Consider the following 12,501-nt stretch of genomic DNA (forward strand, 5'->3'; position numbering starts at 1 on the left):
ACACAGCACAGCAGATTCTTAACCCAGCTGAAAGCTCCCTTCCCCCCACCCCCCCACCCCCCCCCGTGCCTGCCCGGAGAGAATGAATCTGTCGATTTTCTCTCTGTGATTCAACCAGCAGCTAATATTAACATGGCTTCAATCATCGAGACTCCCAGAAGTCAAGCTTCTGCTGGCTTTCCTACGAATGAGCCACCAAATTTAGCTAGAAATGCCTTCTATTTAAATAAAGACTATGCAACCATTTGGGGAAAATATGTATTTCAAGGTCTAGTTAATATCTGACTTCCTGGCTCCTCCCGCAGTACTGTGCAACTCAAATACTCTAGTGAAAAGAGATACTTGGCTGCTGGAGAAACCCTCCGAAGTAGGGAAAGCATGCAGAGGAACACCTTGACTGTGGCCTGGACCATCTCCACAGCTGCCTCCCCTAGGCAGCCTTCTGGTCCCCCTGGGCAGACTAGGCCAGTGCAGGCAGCAAAACTCCTGCAGAGTTTGCAGTACTGGTACTGGATCCTAGGGTTTCTGATTCAGTAGGTGTGGGGTGAGGCCTGAGAATTTGCATTCCTGCCAAATTCTGCATTGACGTTAATCTTGCTGGCTGGGGACCAGTTCTCCGGACCCGTTGGCACAGCAACGCCTGTGCATTCATTCTGGGGGGCTCTCCTACTAGCGTGTACCCTCATACCTGACCTCTCACTGTTCCTCACAGGTTGGTTTGTTCAGCTTACCTGGGCAGTTAGGGAATCTTGGGGCTTGGAGCTCTGGGCCTCCATGCAACCCAGAGATCCAAAGTTCTCCCAGACCCTACGAATCAGCTTCAATGTAGCTAGGGTCTGCTGTCCTAGCACCTCAGTTTCCTTTGGACTTGAGCTTGGTCCCCAGTGTTCTAACACTTGCCCTGGCCCTAATATCTCTCTTGGCTCTTGGCAGGTTCAACTCTTTTTTTTTTTTTTCAGATATGAAAATTTATTACTCTGTTTCCATTTTCAAAAATTTATGATCTTGGTCTTTCCTTCTTGCCTTTGTACAGAGCCAAAAGAGACACACTGGCTACTTTAACCACCTTAAAGTGGACTCCAGGAATATCACCCACGGCATGGCCTTTGCGACCAAATCCAGCAACCAGAACTTCATCATTTTCCTCAGTGAAGTTCAAGCAACCGTCACGGGGCACGCACGCCGTGATCTTCTTGCCGTTCTTAATGAGCTGCACCCTGACACACTTCCGGATGGCAGAATTTGGCTGTTTGGCTTCAACCCCTACTTTTCCCAGCACAATTCCTTCTGCGTGAGAGGCACCCCCAAACGGATTGGCCTTCAGGGCTGTGCCCAAGTGGACTTTCTTGTACTGTTTATCATGCCACTTCTGGTCCTGTCGGTGACTGCAGAGCTTCGGGGCAGTACGGAGACCATGACACTTACCCATCTTGCTGGCACCACGGCCGGAGAGAAAGAGAAAAGAGAGGCAGCAGGTTCGACTCTTATCATTGTCTTGGGTGGGGTGTCCCACCTCCTTCACCCCTCAGGCAAGGACCAGCAGTATCTCCCCTGACTAAGAATACATTGCTCCTCTCACTGAAACACTATATTGTGCACAGCTCAAATCCAGGGTGGGGATTTCCAAGGAGCGTACCTTCAACACTGGCTTAGTCAGATCAGGATGCTGATCACTGAGGGTTCGATGCTCATCGATGCCTTGAAGACTGGCAAATTCTGTATCGGGCCTCTTCTTACCCCACCTCATCTCCCACTCCACTCCTGTTATCAGAGCCTATACGATAATCTACACTAGAAACTAACTCCAACCTTTGGGGCATCCCTAGTATAATCTTTAGGTTATGCCTGTGACCTTGAACTAGCCCTATGGCCCTTCTGAGCCAGTTTCTTTTTCTAAAATGGGGGCCATAATAGCTGGTTCGCAGGATGGATGAGGGCAAAATGAGCTAATGGAGGCTAACACTTTCACTTCCTGTGGCTGCTGTAGGTAGTCATCTCAATCGCAAGGCTTCAGACATCAGAAATGCGTTCACTTGGAGTCCTGAGCAATGAGCTGTACAGAGGCCCAGTCAGAACACTGACAGGCCTGCTCCTTCTAGAACAGTGGTTCTAGGGGTCAAATGACCCTTTCGCCGGGCTCACATATCAGAGATCCTACATATGAGATGTTTGCATTATGATTCATAACAGCAGCAAAATTACAAGTACGGTGTAGCAATGAAATAATTTTATAGTTGGAGTCAACACGAAGTGAAAAACCGTATTGAAGGGGCAAAGCATTGGGAAGGAGGGTGGAGAACAACTGGGATAGAAGAATCCAGACGACATTTAGTTCCTTTCCTCTGGTGACTATGACATACCTTGGCTGTGGCCACATCTCTGATCTCTGCTTATCTTGTCCTCCCTCCTTCTCTTCTGTGCCTCCTCCCTTTTTGTCCTCTAGAAGGATGCTTGAGATTGGATTGAAGGGCAATCTCCTTCCAGCATGGTAACTTGACCACATCTCTAATGTCCCTTTCGCCGTTGAGGGTAACATTCCCAGGTTCTGGAATGAGGGCCAGGCTATTTTAGGGAACTATTACTCAGCCCACTGCAGGTGCTTCTGGAAGCTCCATCAATTTTTTTGTTACTATCCTTACCACTGTCCTCATCGCAATGCCCGGTCCTCAGTTCTGCCCAAACAGTTTTCCTATGATCACCACGCAGTCAGCAAAGCGTTGGATTTCTATAGGGCCAAAGAGCACAGTTATGTAAGGCTCGAATAACTAATGTTCAAAATGGTTAGCCATTTATACCATCTATAAAATCCTTCCTCCCCATATGCGCTCCTAGCAGGAGGGAGGAATTCTCCATGGGGTTCCACAAAAGCCCCTCCAGGTGGACTTTTAACTAATGACTTGTCAGAGCAGGATGGTGCTCTAATGAGTCCTCTGAGCTCCCCGGGTGCAGCCCTGCACACGGCTTCCTCTGGCCATTACATCTGAGATTTCTTTCAAGGACCTTACTGAGCTCTGTTGTCCTCCCAGCTAACAAGAGCTGAGCAAAACCCCTGAGGCTCTGCCCCAGGGGACAACTCTAAATAAACAATTGCTGCCCTTGCTGCTGTCCACAGCTGTCCACACACTCGTGGGATCAAACTTTTCCCAAGCCCTTTCTGGAACCCACACAGCTTATTATGGTCTCCAGTGGATACTGGACACTGAAGGCTCTGAGCTACAGCGCCAATGATTAGAGCAAGGAATACGCAGGGTTGCAGCGCAGCTGGGTCAAGTCCTGAGCAAGAAAGATGGCCATTGGTGATGCACCCAAAGCCAGTGAGATGTGTCACCAGAGATGGAGACAAAAGAGTATAGAGTTGAGGTAGGAGAAAGAGAAGACCTGATGGGAAGAGATGGGGGCATGGCTTTGGTCACGTGACTGAATCTGGACCTTTCACAGCGGGGCTTTTCTAAGGGTCTGCTCTCCCCCATAAGAGTTTAGATGCCACAAATAGTGAACACCCACAAGAATTCTGTTTTTCAAAATGCTTAAGACTCTTCCCACTGGGAAACGTAGGCCCAGATAGCCATCTAGGATGTGTGCTGAATGGGGATCAGGTATACCGAGATGGATGTTTCTCTGTGATTCCATCCATATAGACCCCCAAGGTACAATCTTAGGAGTCATTTTCCAATTTATTTGTTTATTCACTCACTAACTGGTACTTAAGATCAAACCCAGCTTCTCATATGTGTTGGGGAAGAAGTCCACCACTAAGCAATCTCTCCCAGAAGTCGGACTCTTTTAATGTCACAGGATGTTGTCTCAGAGCAAGTTTCTTTTCATCCATCAATATGGTCAAGGCTAAGGTGGTGTCCCCAGACCCTCACCAGTGCTCAGTGCCTGGGACTTGGAACCACAGGCCTATCTCCCATGCTGAGCACCTCACTCATGCTCGGGAAACTTCCAATGGACATAGGGAAACTCCTCTTAGGTCTGTCTCTCTGCCCACTCTCTGCTTTGTCCCTTTATTCTGTCACACTTTGTAGAATGGATTTTCCAAATCTCCTCTATTCCCCTAAAGTATGGCCATGTTCACTCCCTTGAGCCTCCCTTTCTAGCACCACTTGATCTCCATCATATTCACTTTCATCTCCAGGCACACTACCTTACCTCTTCTTCCATTGTTACCCCACAGAGAAACTGGAGTTGAATATTGAGATCTGGAGTCTACTCACCAACTACAGTTGAATTCTCTTTCCTATTATGTGACAGTGCTGGTTTGAATAAGAAATGTCCCCTTACTCTCTCAAAGTGTGTGAGCACTTCATCCATCCTCAGCTGGTGGTGCTGTTTGGGAAGGCTATGGAACCTTCAGGAGGTGGAGTTTTGCTGAAGGAAGTACATCGCTGGGGGCTGGCATTGAAAGTTTATAGCCTGGCCCTGTTTGCTGTTCTCTTTCTGTTTCTTGTGTGTGGATTAAATCGCTCTGCTTTCCCACTGCTGTGCTGACCTCCTGCGCCTGCGGTCATGCCCTCTCTGCTATGATGGACTGTTACCTTTCCTGGAACTGTAAGTCGAAATAACCCCTTTCTTCCCTAATTTGCCTTTTGTCAGGATATTTTATCACAGCCACATTAGAGTTACTAATGCAGTGACCCGAGGTAAGTCATGTCATGTGCAAATTGGGGGCGGCAGGATGATCTTGTTCCTTATGGAGCTTCTGGAAAGTACCATACACAATATAGTGTCCAGCATGGATATGCACTAGTGTGAGCTATGATTATCCTTTTGACAAAGGAAGTACAACATCGAAGTGAATATAAATTTGGAGGGGCAGTAGTTCTGGAGTCCTAGTTGTGCCCTGTGTTATCTGTGACCTCAAGGAAGTCACTCAACCTTCTTGACTTTCAGATTTGGAGGGACAGGAGTTCTAGAGTCCTAGTTGTGCCCTGTGTTATCTAGGACCCCAAGGAAGTCACTCAACCTTCTTGACATTCAGAGCTTTCATCTGGAAAATGTGGGTACAGCAGTGCCTCCCCAAGGTGTGAAAGGACACTGCATGAAGTTCTAGACATGTCTTGAACATGTCTTGGTGTCTTGGGCAGCATAACGAGTGAAGGGTTCTCTAGAAGAACACAACAGATAAAAATGAATGCACAGTACAAAGGGTACTAGACTGGTTTATGTGTTACAGTCTGGATTGTCCAACCCTAGCCGTGTGCATGCTGGAGTCTGGTAACTCCTCAGTTTCTGAACTCAAATGCCTCAGCAGTCCCAGCCTGGCGCTAAAGGCATGAAGGATTCCTTGGTCTTTAGTCCATGTTACAAGAAGCTGGGCTCAGGTGGGCACAAAGGATGACAGCAGCAGCGATGGCAGCAACAGAGGTAATATGCTCAGCAACAAAGAGCGAGAGCAGGCAAGACAACACAACTCTACTTTCCCTCTAGACCTCTTTACACGCAGGGCAGCACTTTCTGGTGGTAGGGGGTGGTCTTCTGCCTTTAGTTGATCCTTCCTACAATGGTTGTCACAGACCTGCCGAGATACACGTCTCTTGGTTTATTCCAGGTCCAATCACATTGGCAACTAAGATTAACCTTTGCCATGGGACAGTGAGTCCCACGTAAATAGGATTTATTAGACTTGCAACTTCCCTCCCCTCTTCATGTAGAGCATGTTTCTCATGTTTCTCAGTCTTGTCTGCCATGCCAAAGAATCTTATCCCTCAGCACCCCCATGCACCTATCTCTAAGACCTCCCTACCTGTGGTCTCTGCTTCTTGATCACCACAAACTCAAGTTTCCATACATACATCTTTCTAAATTGACACTCTTGTCCCCCCACTTCTAGAAAGAGTGGTCTATCCTGGGCTAACAACAGAGACATCCCAAGCTTGTACTATTATCTACCCGATGATATCTCTTAGGAACATCTCAAGGCAATGAAGTCCTCAAGTGTTTGAAAGTTCTTGTTGAGATCGTGCTTCCTGTCTGCTGAGCTTATGTGAGGAGTGCAGCATCCAGAACCTTCTGTGTGGGCAGATATGGGCATTTCCCAAAGAAAGTTGTGGAAATTCCCCAAACTTCTCTTAGAAGACAACTGAGGATAATGTATTTCTTTAAAGTACTCAGGGGGTAGTAATGCACAGAGGTGACAGAAGTGGCCCAGCTGGAGAGAGTAACAAGAAAATGAGCAGGGAAAAATAAACACCGTGAGACAATCTCACAGGAGACATGGGCAACATGGAAAGTCAGGAAGTAGAGTGCTTCATGAAATTCTTCCTAATGCTGTGACCCTTCAATACAGTTCCACTTGTGGTGACCCCAACCATAAAAGAATTTTTGTTGTTACTTCAAAACTGCAATTATGCTACTCATGAATCGTGATGTAAACCTCTGATATGGAAGACACGATCCACAGCTTGAAAAGCACTGATTTAGACTGGAGTTTCCACAAGGATGAGTTACAGACCAGAGGATGTTCAGGCAAAGAGACCAGGGGATGGCAAGCAGGGGTAGAGAAAAAAAATCTCAAAAGAAGTCTCATGGAAGGAAGGAGCCCCATTCCGGATGACAAAGACACGTGTGTCCACTGCCTCAAGGCTACCATCCACACAGTCCAATTGGATGACTAACATTAGGTCCCCACAGGGCCCTGGCAGTCATGATGCCCTAGTGCTTGAGGCACCATGGCGTGCTATGGTCGTAGGTTCTGGAACCCTGAGAGTAGGTGCTTCCTAGTTGGAGAAACAATTCCCTTTCTAGCCTGATCTCTAAGACCAAGAGGATGCTTCCTTCAGGACTGGATATGCCTCATACCTGCTAATACCATAGCCAGTCTCCATGCAATTGGTCCTGCATGTGGGCTGTCCCATCCAAAGCCCCTCCTCCCCTGGATACTAGATTGGCTTCCATTACTATGATAAAACACCGTAACTCAAAACAACTCGGAAAGGAAAAGATTCCTTTAACCTTAGTGTTAACAATCTACCATGGAGGGAATTCAGAACAAGAACCTGGAGGCAGGAATTGAAGTAGAGACCATGCCAGAATGCTGCTTACTGGTCTGCTGTCTGTGACTTACTCAGCCTGGTATAGCATCCATGACTACCTGTTCAAGGGTGACATAGCCCACCGTGGGCTGGGTCCTTCACATCAATCATTAATCAGGAAAATCTTCCACGGAGTCTTGCCTACTACTCCCTCTTCCCATATATGTCTAGGTGTCATGTTGACAAAAAACAGCTAGACCATGGTATCCACTTCATTTACACCTCCCCATCCTTCTTCCTCGGAACAGTGCATATCTGGGCCTGTTTCTTTTGTGATGGAACTCCAGGACATACCTTAGGCTCTATTACTGTTTATCAGAGCCAGTCACACAGTAGGTCTTACTTAGATGAATGAGCAAACTAAATATCCCCTTGTGGTAATTAATATATATTTTATTACATCTACTGTATAAAATACTTACGTTCTAGATTTTCTTGGTAACATTTTTTTATATCTTGACTCATTTTTGTCCTGCCAAAAGCCTTGGGAGCAAGTAATACTATTCTCCTTATTTTATGTGTAGGGAAGCAAGTCCCCAGAGAGTTTTAGTGCCTTGCCTTAGGAAATATAGCTAGTAGTAGGTGACAGAGCCAGGAGTTGAACCCTAGCAGTCTGACACTAGAAGTTGGGCAGTTAACTAGCACATTAACTGCTTCTTAAAATATTTAAGCAAGTTTCCTCAGAGGGATTGCCAAAGGCACCTGTGAGCAGATTACTTAGAATTCGTTAGATGCTGGCAAAATTGGATTTTCTTTGTTTGAAATGGCTTGCCACACTGGTGAGGCCACAGGGGTCTGGTCAGAATGTGAGGCGAGGAGTAGACAGAAGAGGTAGATGTATACAGTGTCAGATTTCTGGAAGGTCGGGGAAGTAGGGCAAGGGCTTGGCCCAGAATGAGCAGACCCTCCTGGGCCCAGAAGGAGATTCATTAAATACATTAAAGAAGAGAATATGGACTGGAAATGAGAAATGATTTTGCCTTTGTACCCAGGGAACCTGAGGCCTCAGTGGCCCCTGAGAAAGGGGAGACTAGTTGAGCCCATCATGACTGTATTTTGGGCTAATTTGGCAGGTGAGGGAGAAAGGTCAGTTCCAGTGCTGGTGCAGCCTTGGGCTGGATAGAATGGATCAACACACGCTTGATCCAAGGAAATAACGGAAGCCTTTGGTGTTGTGGTTCTGAAAGGTCCAGGCAGCCAGCAGCTGGACTGACAGCAGGCAAGGCTCTGCTCCTGTGGAAGAGACATAGACAGCAGACAGATCCAAGCAAGCCTGTGGGGTCCTGGAAAAGCAGAGAGATTCAACGAAAACCTCAAGCCAAGCAGGGAACAGGGAGGGGGCAATTGGAAAGCTAAGACAAGCAGTCATCCCTACTGAGAGGGAACAGACAGAAGAGGTCGAGTAAAGTCCAGTGCTCATCACTCATGGGGACTTGAAGGTGGCTACTACTCCCTCTCTGGACACCATGCTGAAAGCAGCAGATTGATACAGCTGGACCCTCCTCCCCACAGCCAGGCTGAGCCCTGAGACTGAGCTCTTTGTCGGTGACTGCTAGCATCTGTGCCAGAGCAGGCCTGGGGTCATCAGGGGTAATAAAGGACTGGGGAATATCTCATTTATTCATTCAACTATCCACTCAGCTTTCCAATACGCAGTGAAATCTAGGCATCGGGCATTCTGCTCTACAGTGAAAATTTTGCTTTGTGTGTGGTGTGTTTTGTTGTTGTTGTTGTTGTTGTTGTTGTTGTTGTTGTTGTTGTTGTCGTTGTCATCATCGTCGTCGTTGTTTGAAAGATTCATTCAATATTTTCTTGGAGCGTCCGAGCAGCAGACTCCTGACACCCAGTGAAGCTGACCAGGCTCAGTGAGCTTAAGGCTGTGTACTGATACGTGATAGGAAAAATTGGAAGGCTGATTGTGATTGTAGTGTATGTAACCAACAGAAGACACTTCAGCATGCCACATGCATGGGGAATCAATACAAATTGGATAAAGATAAAGCTATGGTTGTTCACAAGCTACATGGCAAGTCCCCTTACCTGTTCACCTAGGGAATGAGATTGATGAAGTGTCTCTGTGAGTTATGTCTCCTTAACCAACAAATGTCAAATGATCTTCATCCAGAAGGTGCCGTACTGTCATGACCAGGACAGAAAAGCATCCCTCCGTGTAGAGGAATCTTGAGGCTTTGGGGGAGGTTGTGTTGGGCAGATAATGCCAATGCTATGCTTGCCCCAGATGCTGCTTTGTCTCCAAGAACCACGGACTCCTGCTTATTGACTTCACCCACAAACATAGTGAAAAGGCAAGAACCACAGACCACAGCCTACCAGAGGCTCCACCTAAAACCGTGATTATGCCCAGTCAAGTCTTCCCTCTGTATAGACCACAGTGGAAACACTGATCAAAATTTGTGTAGGCTGTAAGGATAGCTCATGAGTGAAGGGCTTCCCTTACATGCATGAGGACCTGAATTCACTCCCAGGACTTGGTAAAAATGTCAAGTTTTGTAGCGTGCTCTTGTAATTCCAGAGTTGAAAAGGATCCGTGTGAGCTCAAGGTTCAACCTGTCTATCCTATTACTAAACTCAAGATAAACTGAGAGACCCCGTCTCAGGAGATAGGCAGTGTTCTATGAGTGTAAAAACGAGGTTATGCTCTGGTTTCCGTGTACATACGTCCATCGTCCTCTCTCTCTCTCTCTCTCTCTCTCTCTCTCTCTCTCTCTCTCTCTCTCTCACACACACACACACACACACACACACACACACACACACACACACACCCCTTGTCCATTGTTAGAGAGCCAGTGCTTCATGTTTTCTTAGTGTGTTTGTCATGAATGAATCAATGAATAGTTGATCATCCCAGATCGATAACTTGTTAGCACTGTGCTTGGCCACCCTTGGTCATTGACCTGACTTCAGATTCTCCATCTGTAAAATGGGGGAAATAACTGTACCTTCCTTCAAAAGCAATGGGGAAGGTGACAAACAATGTTCACAGCAAGGGGCAAATAAAGAAACACTTGATGGTAATCATTGTGAATGAACTTCTCCACTTATCTTTCTGCACCCTGGGTCCTCAGACGATGGGAGGAACACACACGCACACACACACACACACACACACAAACACAAACACATACACAATTATTCACACACAGAAACAAACTTATATACACAGACACAAACATACACAAACACAGACACACACTTATGCACACATATCACACACTCATATACACACATACACATACACACACAAACACAAAAACACACTTATACACACACACAATACACGCACACGCACACGCACACACGCACACGCACACACACACACACACACACACACACACACACAACTCTCAAGAATGGGAAACACAGAGTTTCTCACAGTGTGGACCAGTACCACCTGGGAACTTGACAAAAGTTCAAATTCTCACGCCCACCTCAGCCCTTCTGAGTCAGAAACTCCAAAACTTCAGGCCTAGAAATAGAAATCTATATTTTAAGGCGCCTTCAAGGTAATGGTGACACACAAGCTGAGAACTCTGGGCCAAGAACAAGAGGCAGCTGGAGAAGACCCTACTCTGGGCTGAAAAGTCAGAGGTTTCCTCGGATCGGAGCGAGAAGCAGAAGAATCTTTGAGCCTCCTGTGCTCTAGAACTTTCCTTTTTCCCCCCAATCATCAGGAAGGCCCTGCCTTCCCTGTCGCTGGCAGAGATGTTTTGCCTCTATCTTTTACAAAGACAGTGCCTTCAGCGACAGGGAGAGTGACAGTTGCCACCGAGCTGCTCCTCTGCTGAGCTCTTGCACACCTGCCTTGCTCAGGGCGGACTGGGAAGAGGCACAGAGGGAGCTGGGGCTGCAGGCAAGAGGCAGGAGACCATAGGACCAAGCTTGTCAGAGCATCAGCGTGTGCTGGGGAGCCTAAGGCAGGGCAAGGACATCTCCATCTGAAAAGCAGGGAGAAAACCCTCTGGTCCCTCAGAAGATTGAGGGAAGTTTGGAACTGCGACAGCCCCTGGCAATGGTAACTGACTGCTTAGCGAGAGAGAGAGAGAGAGAGAGAGAGAGAGAGAGAGAGAGAGAGAGAGAGAGAGAGAGCTCTGTGGCGTTGGACAAGCACAGGGACCACAAGGCTCACAATGGATACTAAAGTAGAAGAGAAAACATGGAGTGTCAGGGATAGAATAGTTGTTAAAGAGGTACGACCTCTTAAATCCAAGGGTCACTATTATTCTTCCGCTCCCACTGAAGAACCACCACGCCAGTCTACAGCCTCCCCCCATGAAGCCTTGAGCGTCCATTCTCCCATTTCTAAGGCTTGCCACTGAAACCTGCCCTCTCTCCCTTGGACTAGAGAAGGACAGCGATGCTCTCAGAGCACGGGGTAGGCAGACAGGACAGAAGAGCCCACATTCCACTGTACTTTAGCCGTGCAACTCTGAGCTTCATTTTCCTCAAGTATGAATGGAAGCAAGCGCTACCTGTGCTTCATCTTCTCATCCAAGAAACAGAGGTATAGTCACACATCCCACCACGTTTTAGTCAAAGATAGGCTGTAGGACAGTGATCCAACATGGTTCAAATGGAGCTGAAAATTCCCCATCCCCTAGCCACAATGTAGCCACGAAAAACACTCTGGTGTGATGCATTCCCACGAGTGTGTTGTGACGCTGGTATGAGCAAACTTATTTGGACATTGTGCTGGTTGGTTTTTGCCAACATGACAAAACTTGAGTGACCTGGGAAGAGGGAACCTCAATTGATGAACGGCCTCCATCATGTTGATCCACGGACACATCTGTGGAACCTTTTCTTATTTGCTAATCGATGTAGGACCACCTAGTCCTCTGTGGGTGGAACCATCCCTAGGAAATTGTACCTGGGCTGTATTTTTAAAATGTAACAGAGGAAACCATAGGAAGCAATGCAGTTCCTCCACAATCTCTGCTGCAGATCCTGCTTTTAGGTTCCTACCTTGAGTTTCTGCCTTGGCTTCCCTTGATGATGGGCTGTAACTTACAAGACACCCACACTCTTTCCTCCCATGTCATTTTTTGGTTAATGTTTAATTACAGCAAGAAGAAGCAACCTAGAACAGATGTGAAGGCATCACTATAGTAGAGCTGCTTGCCATACTCAGTTTAATGACGCACTGGGCATCCCTGTAACCTCAAATTAATGGGCTATACTGTTTAGCTTAAGTGAGTAATCTATGTAAGGATGGTAGACTGTCTCAGCTAGGTTTGTGAAAGTCCACTCTGTAATGCTTGCGCGATGATGGAATTGCCTAGCCTACCATTTCTCAGAGTGCATCCTGAGATAACATACAACTTCATTAATAATAAAGACAGTCACTATCCACTGAGGTTTTGCTATGCTCTAGGTACCACAGGCATTTGTTAGCCCACAGGCTCTCTGGGTCAGGAATTTGGACAAGGCCACCTGCATCCACTGT

At 47.0% G+C, this 12,501-nt stretch overlaps 1 protein-coding gene across 1 annotated transcript; it reads right to left on the bottom strand.

Moving 5' to 3' along the window:
• Positions 1-997: 997 nt before the first annotated feature.
• LOC116886940 (40S ribosomal protein S23-like) lies at positions 998-1,429 on the bottom strand. Its single transcript, XM_032888439.1, has one exon. It carries the CDS (start codon positions 1,427-1,429, stop codon positions 998-1,000), a length of 432 nt encoding a protein of 143 aa, XP_032744330.1.
• Between the last annotated feature and the right edge of the window lie 11,072 nt (positions 1,430-12,501).

This window comes from Rattus rattus, chromosome 1 (genome assembly GCF_011064425.1).
Source record: "Rattus rattus isolate New Zealand chromosome 1, Rrattus_CSIRO_v1, whole genome shotgun sequence".
Lineage (NCBI taxonomy): Eukaryota > Metazoa > Chordata > Mammalia > Rodentia > Muridae > Rattus > Rattus rattus.